Source organism: Chiroxiphia lanceolata, chromosome 5 (genome assembly GCF_009829145.1).
Source record: "Chiroxiphia lanceolata isolate bChiLan1 chromosome 5, bChiLan1.pri, whole genome shotgun sequence".
In the NCBI taxonomy this organism is placed as follows: domain Eukaryota; kingdom Metazoa; phylum Chordata; class Aves; order Passeriformes; family Pipridae; genus Chiroxiphia; species Chiroxiphia lanceolata.
This window is the reverse complement of record NC_045641.1, coordinates 54,596,078-54,617,074: the sequence shown is the minus strand read 5'-3', so window position 1 is coordinate 54,617,074 and position 20,997 is coordinate 54,596,078. Positions and strand designations below refer to the sequence as shown.

At 47.0% G+C, this 20,997-nt stretch overlaps 1 protein-coding gene across 5 annotated transcripts in view; it reads left to right on the top strand.

Annotated features, from left to right (window-relative positions):
* Positions 1-2,267: 2,267 nt before the first annotated feature.
* BTBD11 (BTB domain containing 11) overlaps positions 2,268-20,997 on the top strand; it is a 184,685-nt gene continuing 165,955 nt past the window's right edge. For all 5 annotated transcript variants that reach the window (XM_032688473.1, XM_032688471.1, XM_032688475.1 and 2 more), the window contains exon 1: positions 2,268-3,446. In XM_032688473.1, coding sequence (XP_032544364.1) covers positions 2,486-3,446 — 961 coding nt within the window. In that variant the 5' untranslated portion in view covers positions 2,268-2,485. The remainder of the gene's footprint in view (positions 3,447-20,997) is intronic.

Here is a 20,997-nt window from a genome sequence, read left to right as displayed (position 1 = left end):
GGTTGGTCATGTTGAACTGATTTGAACTTCTAGCCCTTTCAATGAGAAGGTAATTAGTCTTTTGAACAAATGAGTCAGAAGTTCTCACTGCCACTTTTGAAAGTTTAAACCAGCCTGATGCTGCTGACATGCCTGTGGTGTGCCCATGTGTTGCAACATCTTCTAAACTGGTAGTGTGACTGGGAATCAAACTGCCATGTGCAAGGTTGCTACTACAAAATAAATCTCTAGTAAGGCCCAATGAGGTTTTGCTTTCTGAATTAAAATAATAAAAAAACCCCAACCTCTTTTGAAGTATAAACTGTCACTGAGTCAGCAATATGAATGTCTGAGTCTGCAAGGAGCCCGAGACAACTGTCCACTTCTCATTTATCCTCTGCATCTCAATGCGTGGTTTATGTTGTAGCCTAAAAGTGATGCAGCATCTAAGACTGATGCTGACCTCGGGAGCACCGGTATTTACAAAGGCTGGTGAACAAACAAACCACCCAGCTCACTTGTTCCATTCTCCTTGAATGCCCACCTTATGTTTATGTTAAGCCCTACAAACCAATTACTGGAAAATTTCCCAAACTTGAACTTTCTCCAAGTTTGACCTGCTGTCTGTCTCGTATACTCAGCATACACAGTTGTGGCATTTTGTGAGAGCATAAGGACAGAGTCAGATGAATGGAGTTTGTCAGAAAAATAACTATCCCCAGGGGTTTAGTCCTGATGGTGCCTTCCTTCTCCTACCAAACTGAAAGGGGAATTTTGAGCAGTCACTGCACTGAGGTGCTGAAGACACCAGAGGGCTCTACTGCGAGATGTACAGCTGGATCGCCACGAAGTCCACAGGATTTTGCTCTCGAGGTATGCTCTCGTTTTTGATGAGCCACCCTTCAAGGCTGGCTGTTGCCGGCAGTGTGGGCCTCAGTGTCTTGCTTGGGACACGACAGTGGCTCAAGTTGTTCTTGTCCTCAGCTCTGCTATCTTTTATCAGGGTATGATGGTGTTTGGGAAATCTGTGGAAACCTGTTGTGCATAGCGCATCTTGTGGAAGGCCCAGGGCTATGCTGAGAAACAAGTTTTTGACAACACTTGATTTCATTTGGAAAGCAACCCCTTCTTGATGTTTTTGGTGGTGTCATAGTTCTCCTCAACCTGTTTGACAAATGAGCCTACCTGTAGTTGTGTTTGTGCCTTTCCTGTAGGAAACTGATGTTGGAGGAGTGCCAGGCTTACTTGGACAGGGAAATCTCTTACACGACTTGCCTTGTCTGCTCAAAAATTTTGGCTGCCTCTCATTGGCATGATAAAGGAATGTGTTTGCTAGGCTTTTATCCTTAAAGGGATAGAATTTCACTGGTATTTTACGCTTAAAAGGATATAAGATTTCTTCATAACCAGAGCACACAAACATATACATTCTCAGTCTGTTGCCTGGGATCTTAGGCAACTCCTAATAAAGCTAAAGGCTTGAAATGTAAGATTAAAATACATTAGTCAGGGATACATTGTTTTATATTGCACAAAAAAAAATCTTAGTATGGATAGGAAACGTGCCCTAAGCCCAGTACAAATCTTACTTGTCAAAGCCTTCATGATACTTAATGGGTTAACGTCAAGAATGTCTAAGGGCTTTATTGTACTTGTTTTAATTACTTGGAAATTGCTCTTCCTGACTCCAGCGATGGCTGGGATTCTTACGTGGCAGTTTCTGCTCGATTTCAAAGCATCTTGACTGTCTGATGAGATGCGTGCAGTGCCTGCGCTCCCTGTCATTTGTTTGTAGCGATATCAGGGATCTACTAATGTGAAAACCCAGTGCGGGCTGGAGCGGGACTGCAGTTCGTGCGCGTGAGGAACAGCGGGGAGATGTAACAGAGACGTGCTTCACACCGTGCTCTTTCCAGCCGCGGGGACAGAGGACGCGGTGTGTGGGGACACAGCTGGCCGCGCTCCTCCGGCTGCCGGAGGGGCCAGGGCCGGAGTGCCGTATCCCCGCTCCGGAGCGCGCACAGTCCCGCCCCGGGGCGCTGCCCGCGGCCCCGCAGCCCCCGCGGGACGCGCCGGACGGGGCCGCGCCCCCTCGCGGCCCGCGCGGCCCCGCGGAGCCGAGGGGCGGGGCGGCCGGGCAGGACGCCGTCCCATTGGCCGCCGAGTGCTGTGCTTTGCATGTCCCCGCCTCCACGCCGCCCCATTGGCTGCGAGCCGGCGGCGCTTTGCATAGCCCCGCCCCCCCGCGCCGCTGGCCGGCGCTGCGCTGCGGTGTCGGGCCGGCGGCGCAGTGCAGGAGCCGGAGTGCGAGCGGGAGCCGGGCCGGGAGCGGGGCTCGGCCGGCGGCAGCAGCAGAGCAGCACCGCCGCTTCGCTGCCGTCTGGCGGAACGGGGCGAAGCGAAGCGGCCGGCGGGTCACGCCGCGCCCCCTCGCTGGTCTGTCCCTCCCGCGTTCCCGTGAGCCGCTCCCCGCCCGGGTCCCGCGGGTGCAGCATGAAGTGCGGCGATGGCCCGGAGAGGTAAGACGGCGGTGAGGACGCTGGAAGACCTGACGCTGGACTCCGGGTATGGTGGCGCGGCGGACTCGGTGCGCTCCTCCAACTTGTCGCTGTGCTGCTCGGATTCGCACCCCGCGTACCCCTATGGAGGAAGCTGCTGGCCGCACCTAACTGACTCCATGCACAGTCGGCACAACAGCTTCGACACCGTCAACACCGTCCTAGCGGAAGACTCCGAGGTGCTGGACTGCGCGGGGCAGCAGTGCTCCCGGCTCCTGCCCGACCTTGAGGAGGTCCCCTGGAGCCTGGAGGAGGTGGAGGCACTGCTGCTGCCGCCGCCGCCGCGCCGGGAGCCGCGGGCGCCGGGCGCCGCCAGCCCCGGGAGCCGGGATGCGGCGGCGCGGCTCTCGACGCTGGTGAGCCGGGCGCTGGTGCGCATCGCCCGGGAGGCGCAGCGGCTGAGCCTCCGCTTCGCCAAGTGCACCAAGCACGAGGTGCGGAGCGCCATGGAGATCGTCCTGGGCTGGACGCTGGCGGCCCGCTGCACGGCGGCCGCCCTGGGCGCCCTCTCCCTCTACAACATGAGCAGCAGCGGCGGCGACCGCTTCAGCCGCGGCAAGTCGGCCCGGTGCGGACTGGCCTTCTCCGTGGGCAAGTTCTACCGCTGGATGGTGGACAGCCGCGTGGCCCTGCGCATCCACGAGCACGCCGCCATCTACCTCACGGCGGGCACCGAGAGCCTGTTCCGCGACATCCACGCGCGGGTCCTGGCCGGCCCTGCCGCCCCGCTCCCGCCGCCCGGTCGCCCTCCGGCCGCGGCCGCCGCCGCCCCGGCCGAGAAGGAGAAGGAGGGCGGCGAGGCGCCCCGCTTCACCCTGGAGGCGCTGGAGCAGACGGTCAACAACGACCCCGAGCTCTGGGGCTTGCTGCAGCCCTACCAGCACCTCATCTGCGGAAAGAATGCCAGCGGTGAGTGAGCGCGGCCGCCGGGCGGGACCGGGCGCCACCGACCACCTGTTGCGCCGGGCGGGCCCCCGGGCGCTGGGCGGGCCCCGCCGCCGCACCTGCCGCCGGGGATGGGGTGGCCGCGGAGGCAGGAGCGGGCACCGCGGCGCGGCTGCCCCTGCACGGCGGTGCCCGACGCGGGCAGGATGGAGGGGAGCTGCCGAGCATCCCCCGCCTGGCTCTGCCGGGGCTGCCCGGCCGCCCGCCCGCCGCGGAGGGATGCGTGTGGGTGTAGGGGGCAGCTGGCCGGCGTGCCGGCGAGGGCTGGGTGAGAGACAGTGGTTCAGAGCTTCAGTTTTCCACAGGAAACGGCAGAAGCGCAGCTGAGCGCTCGCAGGCGAGATCAAACTTTGTTACATATGCAGTGGTTTGGCCAGCGATTGCGCGGTTGGCGCTGAAATGCAGTCTTTCTGGACAGATTTCATTCATGTTGCTGCATGTTTACCCAGAGCCTGACACAGATGCAACACGGTGATGCATCAACTTCCTGGACATTTTTTTCCCTTCGCTTTTTAAGCGAAGAATCCAATATTTTTAATAAGTTATCTTTCGATAGAGCAGCATTCCAAAGTTGACGTTTCTTGTTTCAGCTCCCTCTGTTTGTCAGGAAAGGGAAAATGGAACGAGCCGAGTCTCGGGGAGGCAGAGTTAAAATCGGGTGGTTTTTTTCTTACCTTCTCATAAGCGTACAGAGGCACATGCAAACACTTTTATTAAGCTTAAATTCAAAATACCTGTCAAGCTGAGATGCAAATACTGGAGAAGGGGAGAGGAAGGAAACTGGGAGAACAAGGATAACTGGAAACCTAGATCAGGTCTACAGATAAGCCTTGTTAAGTTGTTATAGCCACAGAGGATGCATTACAGCTAATTATCTATTGTCTTAAGACACCTTCTATGCCATAAGAGACCCAAAGGAGGATGCCAAGTGGGAGTGAAAGAAAAGGGCAGATTCTTCTCCCTGGTGTAAATAGACGTGGTTTTGTTATACTCCTCTGGTGGTTTTACCCCAGCAGTGGATGTCCTCCCCAGAGGCTTCCCTGAACCTCCCCTCCAAACGCATCCGCAATCAGGGGCTTGTGTTGTGGGACCCTCGTGTGTTATTCCAGCGCTGTCGCAGGCAGGCATGGCTTCCCAAGGAGTGCCACCGTTGTTTTTTTCCTTGAGTCCTGCTACTGTGCCTGTAGGTTTCAGATGGCACTGTGTTGCGTTTCTGACATTGCAGCACTGGCTGTGCAGGCTCCTACTGAGCCTTTCATTTTGTTTTGCGGCTCTCTCTAACTCCCTCTGTATCAGCTCAGTGGATTTAAATGAACTTCATTCTGACCCTCATTTATCTCACTTCTAGGGGCTCAATACACAGTTTTCATCTCCATTTTGTTGTAGCTTTACCTGCCATGAATCTCCTTGGTAGCTTAGTCCTGACTCGAGCAAATAGCATTTTTTAAAATTTTTGAATCAGACTCTAGCAAGTTGTCCATTTTGTTTTGCCTCTCTCCCTGTGTCTCCCTCTTCTCATGCAAATGACTGTAATTTTGTTTTGCTTTTTATCATCTTATACAATGAAGTTTGGCATCCTGTTAAATATATTTAGAGTTACAGGTGCAAGCAAGAGCCAGGCCATTTTTTACTGCTGTTTATGTTTATTTAGATTTAATCCAAGGGCGTGTTGCATGCTCTTAAGTACTTTCATGGCAACTAAACCAGCCATTAGAAACCTTCAAACACACCAGCCTGTTTCTTTGCCAGTGAGATATATATCTGTTTATATAGTCCTCACCATTTTGATGTCTCGAGTGCTCCCTGGTTAGTTGCAAACGTTTCCTTCTCAGGCACTTAAAAAAGGTGGGCAAGTCTGATGTGAGAGATTATTTGACCTGCTTGAAACTATTGGGGCAGTCTGTGGTAGGAGGCTTGGACTGCTGGAAGCTACATCTCAGTATAGTGGCTTAATCACAAGCTCATCCTTCCTCTGTACTCAGTACTTGAAACACCATGATAACGCAACTTAATAGGTAACAGACGTCTCACATCTATCTACTTCAGGAGAAGAGACAGGTCTTGTACTCTGGAGGTTCAGTAAATGGGGATGTCATTGCCCAGCTGGGTGGCACGTGAACACACAAGCACTGAAATCAGTGTGTTTGGTCCATCAGGTATGAACGAGAAGTGATGGTGGGTCCTTTCTGGAGGTACCATGGCTGGTATGAATTGAGCGAAAGTGGGGGATGGAAAGCAGTGCAAAAGCAGATTCCCTAGCAGTACCTTGTCTGCAGGCAGGTTTCTGGGGGGAGAGGTGCTGTTTCTCTGGGAGGCAAACGTCAAACCTTTAATAATTTTCCAGGCTAAATCCAGCACCTTAAAGTCCACCCAGACAGTGAAACAGGCAACCCGTGAAGATCATGGGATGCAAGTATGTGAGGAACATGAGTTTGCGCGTGATGTAGTTCAAGATTGCTTTAATACAGTCTGTGAACACGAGTGTTGGGGAAGATGGTCTGAGAATCTGCAAGACACAAACCAGCCTTTCAGGGCTTCCTTGTAAGTTGTGGAGAGCGTTTAGTGGTTTCGGGTGAGGTTTTTTAGCCTGATGTCATACTCGGTCATCTGGGAAGCTGCTGAATAAGAACAGTATTGCAAGATAACCTTCTCCTTCCTGTAAATGATGGTCATGCTCCTTCAGATAAAGATGTCTGAGCTGGTTCTTTCCATGAGCCCTTGAGCCTGTGGGTCTTCTTTTGGGTACATCTGGCCCGAACTTGTACAACTGCCTCAACGGGAGCCCTGCTCTCCGACAGGAGCCTGCTCATTCCTCTTGCAGGCTTGAAAGCCTGTGGATGAAGGTAGTGGCACTTCTTCATGTGTTGCAGGCAGCAGGACACATCTCCTTGATACGCCTCTTGATAACCTCTTGTGTGGGACAAGGAATAGGGGTGACAAAGGAGAAGCAGGCAGTGCTGTGGCAGCAGTCCGCTGCGGTATGCCATCAGCTGCTGGCATATTGACTGAGCTTATCTTTCCGATTATTATATCTTAAAGAATAGACCTTAAAAGCACTCTGAGGTACTAATTTACACTCCACTCCCCCCCCCCCCCCCCCCAGATTTTAACATCATGGTTGAATGAAAATTAAAAACTTCACGTTTGGGATTTCACTGACACTTAAATGTTTCAATTACGAGCTCTGTCTGAACAGCACGGTACACGTTTTACATCCTATAACAGTTGCACAGAGTGTTATTTCCCTTGGAACAGTGGGAGCAAAATACTATGTGCTCAATGAAAGGCAGTAAAAGCTGGCACCTCTGTGGTTTAAGCAATATTATTTTAGTTTCTTTATTGCTCATCAAACTCTTAGCCAGATCTAAGAATTGCTTTGAAATGAATGGGGAGTTTCCACAGGTCTTGGATTCAGTGCCAATCACAGGAGTAAGTCCATCTATGTTGTTTTAACAGGAAATGGCAAGTCCAAGTAGCACAAAGTCACCTACACTGTATTATGAAGGTCCTTTTTACCAGGAGGAGGAATGGATTAGACAACACTTAGAGTTAAGAAAATGGGGTTTTCCTGTTTCAGTCTTAGGAGTCTCCTTATCTTATGTGGCAGGACTCATGGTGGGAAGGGCAGAGGTCTGGAGGGGCACAGACAGGGAGGTGGGGATCACGGAGAGGAATTTTCTGTGTAGCAGCCAGCATGCACAACTCTGCCTTGTCTGTTTGTGTACAGTTTCTAAAAATAGTTATTTGGAACCCAACTGTGTCACTGTGGTTTCTTCCCCTTCTTAATATTATTTAGAGAAGAAGACAAAACAACTAGTAAGAAACCCAGGATTAGATCTGGCTCGGTTGACACGTGTCAGCTAACCTCAGTTTAACCTCAACCTCTTCTAATCCAGGCAAATTTCAGGGACTCTGAGCAAATGAGCAATACTAATATCTTAGCACAGCTTAACCAAATCAGTAAATGCTTTTAAGTTTTGATACATATGTATACGTATGTGTGTGTATATAGAGACCATACCCTTCTTTTACTGGAGAGCATACTGTTACCTGTTACTTCTCTGCTTTCTGTTGTAATTGTACCATTCAGGATGCCATTGTGGCTTTAGGGGCAATGTAAAAATCAATCTAAAACTTATTTCAGCGATGATGATAGAGGAATATTTGTGCATGAAATGGAATTTTATGCCTTCTTCTTGGGCTTTGTTTAAACTGTGATTTCAAGAATATCCTTCCCCCCCCATTATATTGCGATCATATTTTTTGCTGGTAAGAAAATAAAAAAAGAATACAGTTAAAGTTTCTTATATGTGCCAGTATGTTATACTTGGAGGTCTTTGCTGTTAACATTTTTCCCATCTGTTCCAGGGCACTTGAATCCCTTGCCAAGAGGTTGACATAAGTGGTGGTGCAACAAACAATGTGTATTTTTTACTTGATTCTCTTATCTGTTAACCTCCCAAGCAAACTTCCACAACCTCTCTGAACAGGTTGAGAATTTGCTCCCTCCCTGCTCCAAACTGTAGAAGGTTGTGCCTTGTTTGTGATTTGTGACTGCTGATGCTGGTGAGCTGGGATGGCAGTGGGAAAACTGTGTTCCTTCTCTGTAATGGGGTGAGTTGCTTGAACAGCTGGTGTTGGCAGAAGCGGGACAGAAGGATAATCAGCTCGTTGAAGACCTCCGTTGCCTTGAGAGGACACCTTGAGAAGGAGCAGTGTTGGGATGGGGAAATAGAGACCCAGTGGGAGGTTGAGGTTTGACTGACTGGCTGATGAATGTTTGTTTCCCTCTGGATGTTTTGATTCATATAATTGTTTCAGTTATGAGTATAACATAAAAAAAAAATAAAAATCCCAGAAATGGTTATACTAGAAGCACCCAGAATAATCATAAAGCTGATGTTTGCAATATGATTATTCTCTTTGTCATGTTGGAAAGTACCTTAATAGCATTTATAGCCTTGGCCACGCCAGGGAGTTTTTGGGCTGCAGCTACACATTGCTTAGTTTCTGATGTAAATGAGGTTTTGGAATAATGGTTGGGAAATGTGACTGTGTGTATAAGGAGCGTGTTAGGAGAATAATAGTGTAATTTTAGCAGTATATTGGGTTCCTGGCTTCTTTGCTGAATGCTGACAGGCTTCATGTAGTCTTTCAGCTGTCCTGTGAGCCTGATGACAAAAGGCAAAGGTGAGCATAAGGGACAACTTTGGTCCTTTTCCTAATGCTACTGCAAATGCTCTTTCTTCTGTCACTGCTCAAAGTTAATATAAATGAAGAAGACACTATACTTAGTGTGTTGGTGTTTCTGCAGTGCATGACATACCAAGCAGATGGTTATCAGTCATTAATCTTTGATGTTGTCCAGAGTAAATACCCAGTAATGCAGTGGCTGGGGACATCTACTGCCTGAACCTTTTCTTCCTTGTTCTGGTTCTGGTTCTAGGGACTGGGTTCTCCTAGCTCAGAAGTTGGAAGAAAAACTTTATGGTCTTCCTCTCAGCTTTCCCCTATTAAGGTGTGAAAGGAGATAGCCCTGCTTGATTAGATGACACCAGAGGAGGAGGGAGCTGTTTCCTGTAGCTGATTTTTTCCAATGCTCTCATCTCCCAAACCTGTTGTATGATCTTCATTGTGTGCATCAGTGCCTGTTCACTTTCCCAGTCTCATTCTAGTTTCAGTGTTTTCCTGCTGCCTTTCTCTGTCTCCCGGGGGGACTGTCTTGTCCACCCTCAGCAGCGGTGCTGTCCCGCCCATCCCTCCATCCCAGCACTCCCACTCATGGTTGTGTCTGCAGGATGTTTTCTTTTGTCCAGAGCATAGGATGCTTCAGCAAGGCATAAGGAAGAGGTAGGGATTGCTTTCTTTTTTTTGCTCTTGTCCTTGTCTACTTCCTGACTGAAAACATATTGCACCATCCCCATATAAATCAGTAATTGTAATTGTTATTCATCTGGTAAGTATTTCAAAGGTTTTAAAAGATGTACAGATGAAGTCAAAATGACCCCAGGGCTTGTGTGGCCAGCTTAACCTTTGGTTACCTCTCCAGAGGTGTTCAACTGGGCAGCCTGAAAAAGACCACGGACACTATAAAGGACTATGCCTGCCAAAGCCTCACATGGGGCTCTTGGTCCATCTTCACTTTCAGGGATTTCCTGCAACAAAGAGTTTATATCAGTGACCACATTTGTCTGGCAGCACGTAAGCTTCCCATTTTTCTCAGAAGGTAATATAGCAATCCTGCTGTTGTGGGCTGTGAGGAGATACAATCTGATGGCCAGTCACTCTTGGCCATCAGATTAGGCCAGGAGGCTGCATCTCTCCCCTTTAGAAGCAGAAGAGAGGAGGCTGTTGGTCAGGTGAAATGAGTCAGTGAGAAGGCAGCTGTCAGCTCATTCTGACAGCAGGAGTAAGGGGCATGTTTCTGGGAGCAGCTGAAGAACAAGGAACCATCTTTGATGTGGATCAGTTCAGCAGCTTAGATGGGGCACAGGCACTTGTGCTGACACCTTACTGAGGCTTGTCTCAATTATTTTAATTAATTTAACCTGATATGCTCAACTCATCCTTTTGATCCTTACCATGGCAGTTTGTGGTTGAGGAAAAAGTTGTACAGCATGGCTTACAGGACATGACCATTTCTTGGGCTCTGTTGAAGAGGTGCCTGTTATCTTGATGGTATTTTATTCTCTTCCTTGATTTCTAGGCTGAATTCATAGTAAGCAGTACCATTTTTTGGTGTAATCATTCCTGGAAACAACCCAGGAGGTTTTATAATATGGTAAGAGGGCTGTTGGCATCCTGCAGTTAACTACATGGACCAGCTGAAATGGTGCTCAGGACATCTGAAGTTTCCCACGGTGATTATCTTGGCTCATCACTGATAAGGAAAAGAAATTGGCTTTGACTCGATTTAAACAATACTGAATTGGTAATAAGGAACAGGAAGAAAATTAGACCCCATGTACCAACAGACCTCAGGATGGGTGATCGTTCCCCTGATATGAATGAAGCTGGCAGAGGTGGATAAGGGAGGAAGGACTTGTTCACCCCAGTTGATTCAAGGCCATTTAAAAGCACTGTGTTAAACCTGGTGTAAATCCACATGTGTTGGTGGTGTGTGGCTGACTTGTCGGTGAGTCTGACAGGTCTGCCTGGTGGGGACTTCGTTGGTGTCATACTTGGGGACTGGGTTCTTCTGACTGTTGTGCTTTAGGCAGGGATGGATGTTGATCCTTGAAAAGATACATGGAAGCACAGGAGACAGGTATAAATTTCTCTGGTGTGGTAAGGCAGCTGAAAGTGAAAGTACAGGGAGGGATCAGTGCTGCAGGATGTGTGGGAGGCCGGGATGCTCGCCAGGAGATAGGAGCACACGGAGGCGTTGCAGCTGAGCTGTGAGGGACTGGTAATACCTCTGGGTCAGCAAATTCACAGCCTTACGTGGCTTTTCCAGAGCTCTTACGTGGATAGAACTTGCTCATGTGAATAGCACATGGACTTCACGCAGCCATAAAGGTCTTGGGACAGACTGGTGAGTGAGCAGAAGAACAGGAACCCCCAAAGATTAGAGAAGAGGCCTCTTCAAGGATGCAATTTCTGTCCTCGAGTGCTGTGGAGTAGCACCTGGGCCTGCAAGAGTCCGAGGCTTTAAAATTAATAAAACCACCCTGTTTTTAAATTTCACTGCTGTGAAATATTGCTCCCAGGTGGGGGAAGTGAACAGGACCAGGGTTGCAGCAGAGGTATGGTGAATGCATTTGCATTTTCGAGTTGGTCAAATTATTGAAGGAAACTTTGCATCCCGCAGTGTTTTGCAGTTTCTCTGGCCCTGTGGTAGCTTTGGATAAACACTGTTGGGCTGTAGTGCCTTTGCTTTTATGTATTGTGTTTGGCTGTGAACAAGGAGTGCTTTTTCTTGCAAAGAGCTGAGCAAGTCTTGCAATCCCCTCTCTGGGATGTTACCTGGCAGGGGTTTGAAAAAATAGAGATCGTGGGGCTGTGGGCCATATGCACTCCTCACACTGCAGGTCCTTCACCCCAGATGAAGCATCTTCACTTCTCTGTCACCTGTAAGCAGTGAAAGTGGCTGGCAGCAAGGCAAGCTGCTGCCAGGCAGGTGGACCAGATGCCTGGGAACCGATGCTGGACCCCCAGCCCTTCAGTGGGAAGTGCTGCCAGCAGAAATGAGAGATTTCAGAGGTTGGAGTCATTTTGGGTACCTACTGAGATGCTTTTTTTGTGGAGAATGCTAAGAAGATTTATTTTCTGTAATTCAGGGGCATTTCTTTGCATGCCAGCATATCACAGAAATTAGCTTGACTGAATCAATCATTCACTGTAAGTCTGGATAGTAGATTATTTTACTCTGGGTTGCAGTATGGAAAGACCACTGCTAGGGTCTAGGTGCAGCTATTTCTGATGCTGCTGTTTCCCTTGATTCTTATAAAATAAGGATCATAAAACTCAATACTTCAGAAAAAGTATCTTTGTCCTACTTCTGTTATTTCTCTAGTGTACATTTTGTGCAGAGCAATGTATGATACAAGGTGTTCCAAAGGTACTGGCAAACTCATTCCTGTAGTCCTTGCTTGGGCAACATTCCCGCTGACTTTGGTGGTAAGGACAACCTGTCAAACACCAGGATAAGCTCTTGCATTTGGTAACAAATTAAAGAAACTTCTGAGTCAAAGCTGTAGGCCCAGATTTAGTTTTGCTTAAGATAAGCTCTTCCAAAATTGAAGATGAGTATCAGTACTTCAGTGCAGATAGTTATTCCTAATTTGAGAGGATTTTTTTCCCATTGTTTTACTGATTAATGGTGTTCAGCTTTAAAGACTGCTCAGCGCAGCCTGTGAGGCCCTGTGCTACCTGGCTAGCCTATTTCCGCTGGCCCACATAAGAAAAATCCTAAAAATAGTCCAACAGTGTAGGATTTCAAAAGTAAATTAGATTTTAAAAATAAGATGTTCAGTTTAATTATCTGACATGCTCTCAGTAAGAAGCAGGAGGAGTTTCAAAATATGCACGGAAAAAAACCCAATCCCAAACATAGCTGTCCCTCAGTAGTTAGGACCTGCTGTTGCTTTGCTGTTGTGCTTTACCTGTTAACTAGGTCTTCATTATACAATGTGCTCACAAAAGGATTGACTTATGCATCAAATGTTTTTGGAGAGTGAAAACAGTTTTGCAAACTGAGAGAGTACAGGGGCAGACACCAGTAACGTGCAGACTATTTTTAATGAAAAGTTCCTGCCTGCGTGAATGCATACGACGCCTTGCTTCCATCTTAAAGAGCATGTTTGGTAAACGATGGGTAAGACAAGGAGGAGTAGTTTCAAATGTTTTACAGGTTTAAATGTAGGAATGAGATAAACACCTGTATAATGTAGAGGATGCCAAACTTAGGTAGCAATGTTCTCGCAGCAGAAAGCTGGGAGCCAAGATAAGTAAGTCGGTGACGCTGTCTGTCTGACATGCATCAGCAGTTAAAATGTGGTGGCTGAATGCTTCTAAAGCAAGATTAAATACAAGAGAAAAATACCTTAGCCAAAGCTTATTCTCCCTTAAGCGTACAGATAGTCTAATTGATCTTCAGGAAGGATATGGGCTGTCACCTCTCTTCAGCCCATAGAAACTGCATATGCGTGGGATAATTGGCAGGTTTTATAAGGAGACCTGTGGTGATGAGAGCTCTCAAACCACCAGAGCAGATGGGGATGCTGATGTCTGCTGACTCTGCCTCCTCTCTGCTGACCAGGATGTCATGGGGAGAGAAAGGCATGAGATGGAGCTTGAGGTTGTGGAGAGACTCGAAGTTATCAGATGGATGGAAGAACACTGCCTTATCAGGGCTGGTGAGGTTCTAATTACAGACTTCATGAGGTGTGAGGCAGGAGCTGGTGAGTCACAAAGTGTTTTCTAAGGTTTTGGGCTGGCCTTGGACGGTAAGGCGTCAGCCACTATTGCAGATGACTTCTTTCATTTGGAGGGAGAAGGCACAGCCAAGGCAAGGTTTTGTTTTGGATGTCATCCTGTAACCCTTACCCCTGCCTTTGTCACCTTGAGATTAGACAGCTCTGATTTGCCCAGCCTAGGGCTATGCTTTGGGACTCCCTGGAGTTTGCCTGGAGTGCTGCTGTCTGCTTAATAGCTGCTCCTCCTGCAAACAGTGCAAACACACCCAAACTGTGAAACTGGCTACAAAACTGGCTGCTGAGCAGATTTAGACCTGTACCATTGATTGCTTGCACAATCCACGTTGCATGCTTCTGACAGTGCTGGCAAGATATTCCTGTCTGGAGTGAGAAGGTGGTGTGGGCACACGGGGGTCTTTAGGGTTGGGATTCACACATTTTGTGGTGTGATAGAGTCTGAGTTGGATGTGCCTCTGGAGAAAACATCCTTTTTGGGAGCAAGAACAGCATTTAGAGGGAAGAGGGGTTAGGAAAATGAGGACTTATTAGTTTGCTCCATCCCTTGACTGTGACTTGAGAACCATCACTGGGATGAGTTCTGATCTTTGTACCTGTGAAGATTTGTAGTGCTGCTGGCATTGCATACACGCTGAAATAGTTGTTGATATTTAAACACATGAATGTTGGCCACAGCATAAGGAAAAATGAGAACAGTTCCCTGCATCCTCTGAGCCTGGAGTAATTTGTTCAGTTTTAGTAGCCTGATTTCCAGAAAGAACAGAACAAATAGTGGAAAAGATAATGAAATTTGGGGGGCCCCAAGGGGACCGTTTCTCTATGTTGATAGTCAACTGGAGTGGTGTTATTCGGCCCAGAAAGAAGGCACCCAGGGGGAAGCTATGATTGCACCATGCAAGGGAGTGAGTGGCAAAGTGGAAACTGAGCAGCTACTGAATTTTTTGCAGAGAGCCAGGATGCAACACTGAAGGAGTAAATATAAAGTAACTCTTCTTTTCACAACATGTATTGGGGGTTTGTGGAGCTGTATACTGCGTGGAGTGATTGGGAAACAACGTGCTGGGATTATGCACATGGAGACTGTTTCTAAAGATAATATTAATACTCCATCTTAATAATTGCAGAGGAAGTACTGGTTCATGTTTTAGCCAAAGCTTTGCTTGGACAGCTTTCCCAGGCATTCTGGAAGATGTGGTGGATGTTTCTGGCCTCTGTGCTTCAGAGCCATTTGCTGCTGATGGGCACTCTATAAACTGAGGCTACTTCGTGCAGTATCCCACAAATAAACTTTATTCCTTTCAGTAGTCCTGTGGATGAGTAAGAGCTCACTGTTCTGAGCTTCTTTCATTATAACTTCTCTAGGATTTCGTTTGCAATTTTGGCATGGGCAAATCTTCCTTCCCTGGGTTTCATATGTGCTCTCTTCGTTAGGAGTGGTGACCTTCTGGATACAGCTCCTTTTCTTTCCCCTTAACTTCAAAGAAGTTCAGTATTTATGTAAGCTGCTTGCTTGCTAATTTACTACTTTCTGGCATAATCTCTCTCGAATGCCTTTCTGAAAATAGTCTGTCCAGATGAAGTAAAAATATTCACAGTTGAAGTTGAATATTTAGAAATAGCTGTAATTTTAAGTTGTATCAAATAGAAACCCACGCCTTTGCATGTGATTAGGGACAGGTGTTTTAACTTTTTGTGCAACTGTTTTTTAGGTTAACTGGAATTTTTGACCTACTGGGAAAAAAACCCAAACAACCAAACAAACAACAAAGCCACTGAATTTGGCATCAGGGCTATAGTGCTGTGAACTTGGTGTAAAGCAGAAAGAAGAATGCAAGGCACCACTTCATTACACTGGATTGTTGCATCAATAATGTAGTAATGTAATGTCTTGGAGGGAAAATAATGGGCTCTAATGATGTAACCAGTGTGTTCACTGATACTGTAGCACAATTAATTGTGGCTTTCTTGCAGTTAAGTGCTGCAAACAGTTTCTGTTAAAAGTGGATGCAGGGCATTTGAGCTTAACTTCCTCCGTCCAAGGAGATCATCCCCACTCTGTGGGTCTCATCATTGAAAATGATGGGAGTGAGTTTCCTTGTTCATCATGTAATGGCTAGTGCATCATAGGCTGGTGCTTTGCTTTCTTAGACCTGTGTTTTGTGCCTCTCTGATGACAGTGGGGACTGAGGTGGGGGAGAAGTGCCATGGAGGGGCTGTGGACTTCAAGGCTTTGCTCCCGTGTCTCTCCCGATGGGATTGTGGTTAACCTGGACTGAGATCTTGGTTGGAGGTCTGTCATCTTTCCAACATCACTGAATTTGTCTGAGAGGCTGGTGGTGCTTGCCTGAGCACTGTGCACTCTGGGAAGGGTTTGATCTCACTGAGAAAGGCAAGTGGTGGCCCCTTCTGTGGTACCCAGACATGGTGTGGGGAGAAGGCCCCGAGGGAAGGCTGAGCAAGCCATGAGGCAGGATGGACTACTGAGACAGTGAGTAGACTCCACCCTTTATTCAGTTGTGGCCAAAACTCAGGGGTGGAGGATGGTTTCATGTTTGGGTTGGGTTGATGAGTGCTGTTTCTTTGCATCATTCAACACACTCCTGTGTTGCTTCTCCAATGTGTGACAAAAGTTCAGCTTGCTACCAGTCTTCCCTTCCATGGGGCAAAATGATATAACCTCTCCTAAATCTCTGGTTTCCATAACACTTGCAGTTGTCAGTGACCATCCCTTGTGCTGTAGTCCTTGACCAGAACTGGTGGAAAGCTACCCTTCAGCTGGAAGGTTGCTGGGGGATAGTGGAGGAACTGGCAGGCACATGCAAAAATATATGAATGTATTTGCTTAGAAACTAGGTAAGAAGTGGAACTTCCAATTTTGCAAGAATTTTGAGAAATAGGTCTGCATGTGCTCATTCATATTTTTTGTGAACTCATCGAACAGTCATGCTCTTGTCATGTACGGGACACACAGACTTACAGGAACTGCAGCTCTGGCTCCTGACATCGTGGTTTATAGGCACCCCCAAGGATCCTGATGTCTTTGGCAGACAAAGCTTTTGCTGGTTTTGTATTGGTGGACTCCGAGATGTTTTCCTACTTTCTTTGCTATATATTATTGGGGGGTGGGGTGGATACAGAATAGGAAGCAATAAATTGCTTAATGTACTTTATAGTGGACTTTTGTCTCCCACTTTGAAACTGATTAGAATGTTCATGAAGAGATTTTAAGTGACAGTTTTTTGTTGGAAGATTTCTTTCTTGATATGAAATGAAAGAATGGTTCAGTTTTATCTTTTAATTTGTTATAAAAGAGCCCAGATGATACGTTTAATCATCTTATAACCACACACTTTCAAAACTGTGTTTATCTGATCTTTTTGCCACAGAGAATAATTGGTTTATACAAAACTAAGTATTTTCTGGTAGCAGGTTACTTGCTTTTAAATATGTATGTAGCAGGTTTTCTTTAAAAAAGATTGTGCCAGAGAGAGGTCATACTTCAGTTCACGCAAGTGACAGCGAGCGTTTAAAAAGTGGGACACTGCAAGTAGCATAGAGAAACAGTCCTAGGTATCCATGTGGTTTGACTGGGACTTACTGGGAAGTTTCACCATTTACTTACCTGAGAAGAGGAGCTCTCCCTTTCATGGGGATGTGCAGTAATTTTGCTGGTAGCACTTTCTGTTAATAAACGTTTACCTCATTACCTGAAGGTGCTATGTACAGACAGACATTTAGTGTATTGTAGACTACTTGTAGCCATAAGTCCCCAAGGGAATGGCAAACTAATGGTGGTGGTGAAGCTTCCTCCCTGAGAACAAGGGGGAGCTTCTTATGTGCTTGGGCCATGGGCCAGGCTTATTTTTTCTTAGATTGGCTACATGAATTTGGTGTCAGCTTTCTTCCAAAGAGTACAAAAATCATAATTTATTTTATTTATAGAGCTGTGTGATTTATACCCTGAGATATGTCTCAGTGGTTTCAAATTACAGAGAAGGATGGAAATACTGGCTGATTTTTCCCTTGCCCTGTCTATAGATTTTTAGCAGCAGGTCCGAGCCTAAAACTCTGCAGCTGGTAATGAAAGCACAGTTTAATTTCATGACCTCAAGTATTGCTGTAAACCTTTTTGAAATTTCTGCTTCCTAATATCTGATGAGGACATCCTGCAGTGATCTTCCTTAGGCTTATCATTACTGTGAGAGAAAGTGTTCTTCAGTTTCATTTAGGTCAAATATATCATTAGGCAGATCTGGTTGTTGAAGAGTGGAAAAGTTCCACTGAAGTCAATATAACTGTGTTTTTAAAAAAAGGGGAAAAAAAAGAACAAAAAAAAAAAGAACAAAAGAAAAAATCAATCCACCAAATGAGTCTGTGACCTGGTATCTTCTCAAGTTATTGAGGGCTGACCTAGAAAAGATGTGTACATACTTGTGCTAATCCCCATGTTTTACTGTGGTTTCTATTCCTGAAGTTGCTTGTTGGAGAAAAACATATTTGAACTTCTCTTCTTAGACAGTTTTCAGCGATACCAGCCTTTCTGTCTGAAGCTCTGCTGTTGATGGAAGCTGTCCCTACAACACATATGCTTGAAATGCCTCAAAATGAATGGCTGGTGGGGACATGAGCAGGTAGTATGTCACTGCTTTGCCATGCCACCCATTTGTCAGGGCAGCTTAAGGGATGGTATCCAGATCTAGCAAATATGCTACAGCCTGTTGCCATCAGGTTGCCCAGTGCCTTCTCCTGGTGAATGCGGGCAGTTCTCTGGCAGGGAATCGCTTCAGGCAGTCTTGCTGCCTCTGGGTGCTGGATAAGCTGTCAGCTAGTGCAAATTTGCTTCTTTTTTACATGTGTAAATGTGCTGTTGGGAAACACCACCTCCCTTGAGTATGCAGGAGCCAACCTTTTACTTGCGGAGGTATTTCAGTCTGGGAATGTTGAGATCTGCTGTCAACTCACTCTTCATACAGGAGAACACCAGTGGGCAGGTGCTGGAGGTAGTTTGATGCTGCTTGTTTTGGTGTACCATCAGCTGCCTGACTGTGGGAGCTTTTTCCCCAACTCTTGGGAAGTTGGAAGGGATGTAAAGTAGGGGTGGGTACTGCCTTCACATATGGAAATGGTACATCTCCTGGCATGCCCGGCCTGGCTCAGTGCCCTGCACCAGCCCTGGGCTCTGCCAGGTGGAAACCGTGCAGAGATGCTAGGGAGTTGTTGGGGTCTCTGTGCTCCCCTTTTTCTTAGCTGTGAGTCTGGGGATGCCAGTGGGCTGTTAAGGAGATGCTCTGGTTGGTGTCTAGCTCTCTGTGAGCAGAATGCCCAGCTTTAATATTTTCAAGGACAGCATCATGAAAGCCTAGTAGAAAGCAAAAGTTTAAGTGCTTTGACTTTTTGATCTCCCTTGCAGAGCCAGACTGCTCCTTTCAGCCCCATGTACTGAGTCTACAGTCACTTCTGAAGCCTAGTTGCTTCCAAAGACCTGGAGCCAAGAAGAGGGTCTTTAGAAGCCTTTCTGCTCAGGGGTGGCCTTTGCTGCCAGCACCGTCTCCTCCTGCTTGGCAGTGCTGGGAGGCTGTTACAGTCCTCTGGGAGGTTCTCTCAGGAGGTGCATGAACTCTGAATGTTTTCTGAGACTGTAGCAGGGCCTCTGTGCAGCAGCTGGTCACATTCGGAAACTCTGCACCTTTTTATGGCAGCAGAGGGAACCAGAAGGCTTAACAAGTCCTGTTGGCTCCTCCAGAGAAGGAAGGAGGGATTTATGGTCTTTATATAGAAATAATAAAAAGCCAGATATGTTTTCTGACTTGTGCAAAGTGAATGTCTGAACTTGGTGGAAACTGAGGAGAGATTTGTCTGCTAGCATTGTCTGCTATCCTGCATGCACATAAGTAATTCCTTGAGAGAAAGTAAGAGTTAGGGGAAGTGGCAAAGGGTAGATCCCTGCAGGAGTAGCAATTTACTGCTCTGGAAACATGAATCACTGCCCCTTCTGTTCTTGCACACATACACTGAATGTTGAAAGACACCTGGAATTTGAACAACATTTCAAGCCACGATGTCTATCCAGAGAAAAATACATAGACAAGAGGGAATAACCTTGCTCTCCTGAGAAGGTGCCATTTGGGTGTCAGGATCAATACCAGTTCCTGAAGCAAAACAGACAGACAGACTCTTCCCTTGCAACATTTCCTCTCTGGAAAGGGCATGTGCCTGTGAAGGTACAATGTTTGCATTGCATGGATATGAATTTGACTGAAATTTAAATGTCCACATTTGTATTTGATTGATTGCTGTCTGCTAGCCAGCAGCACTGTGGAAATTAAGAGATCTGTTTGACCAACTAAATTTAATCTCAGGTTTGGTTGCTCAGGAACGCTGCTGTGAATGGCTTCCATACCCACTCAGCACCCCCCCAAAATGTGGTTAGCAGATGTCTGAGATCACATCTTCAGTGGGGCCAGCTGTTGATATGCCTCAAAGGAAAGTACGCAGTTGTTAGTTGCATGGGTTTGGCAAATGATACTGTGCTGCCTGCATTTGAAAACCTGGATCAGCCTCTGCCTCCATGGTTTGCTTGCAAGGTGTTGATGGTACCTGAGGCAGTGCTGCTCCACCCCCCTGTGGGGTATGAGCTGGTACAGCTTCAATGAGTACAGAGTCAGGCCTGTAGCAAATACAATTGTCAGCAAGCAGTGAGGGTGTACTGTGAATTTGGAATAATTCGGTCCTTGCAGTATTTCAATGACGTGCCTGTAATTGTTTCTTTAGTCGTTGTAGATGTCTGTGTGATTTGTGATCTGTAACAAAAGACAAGGGAAGCAGGAAGGAGTGAATAATGTTCCTGTGACAAAAGTACTGGCTGAATTCCTGTGTGGAGTGAGTTCTGGAGGCTCCTTGCAGTCCTCTTCTGTCACCCTGCCCCAACTGAATTCCATGGGAATTATTTTCCCTCTGTCTTGCTGTTCCTCAAGTAGTGGCTGTATCTTGAGTCAGATAATCCCATGTTTCTTGTTAGGATGGTTATGGGCCAACTACAGGTCTGCAGTTGAGGTTAGAGTAGGTGATATGATATTAGGTGCTGCCCTCTGCCCTGTTCACTCCTGCCTCATCTTCGTCCTCAAGGATAGATTGATTTTGAGATTGAAACCCAGAACAGGGGAGGATAAAACCCTTCCACCCATATATAATATAATCTCTGTAGAGCAGTACAGTCAAAACACACAGTGTATCTGCTGCATGGTTCTCCTCCCACTCCTGTAAGGCTGCCTGGAGGAAAGGATCAGGGTTGTGTGGTGCCCTGGGAGGTTGTAGCAAATCTGTTCACTGAGAGCTTCACCAGTTCTCAAGGCTGGTTGCTTATTTTTACCCATATGTTACAGGAAAACAAGAAGGTTGGCTTCTGAAAGGCAGGCATTTCTACAAGTGAATTGTCTTCCCAGCACCCCTCTCTTACTTCAATGCGTAAATAGTGGAGGCGAAAGCAGTGTTGAAAAGCTATCAGTGGGTGCAGAAAACATATAAAAGTGCTTTCCTCTGTACTCAACAGTAACAGGAGCTGGAGTGCATTTGACTGGAAG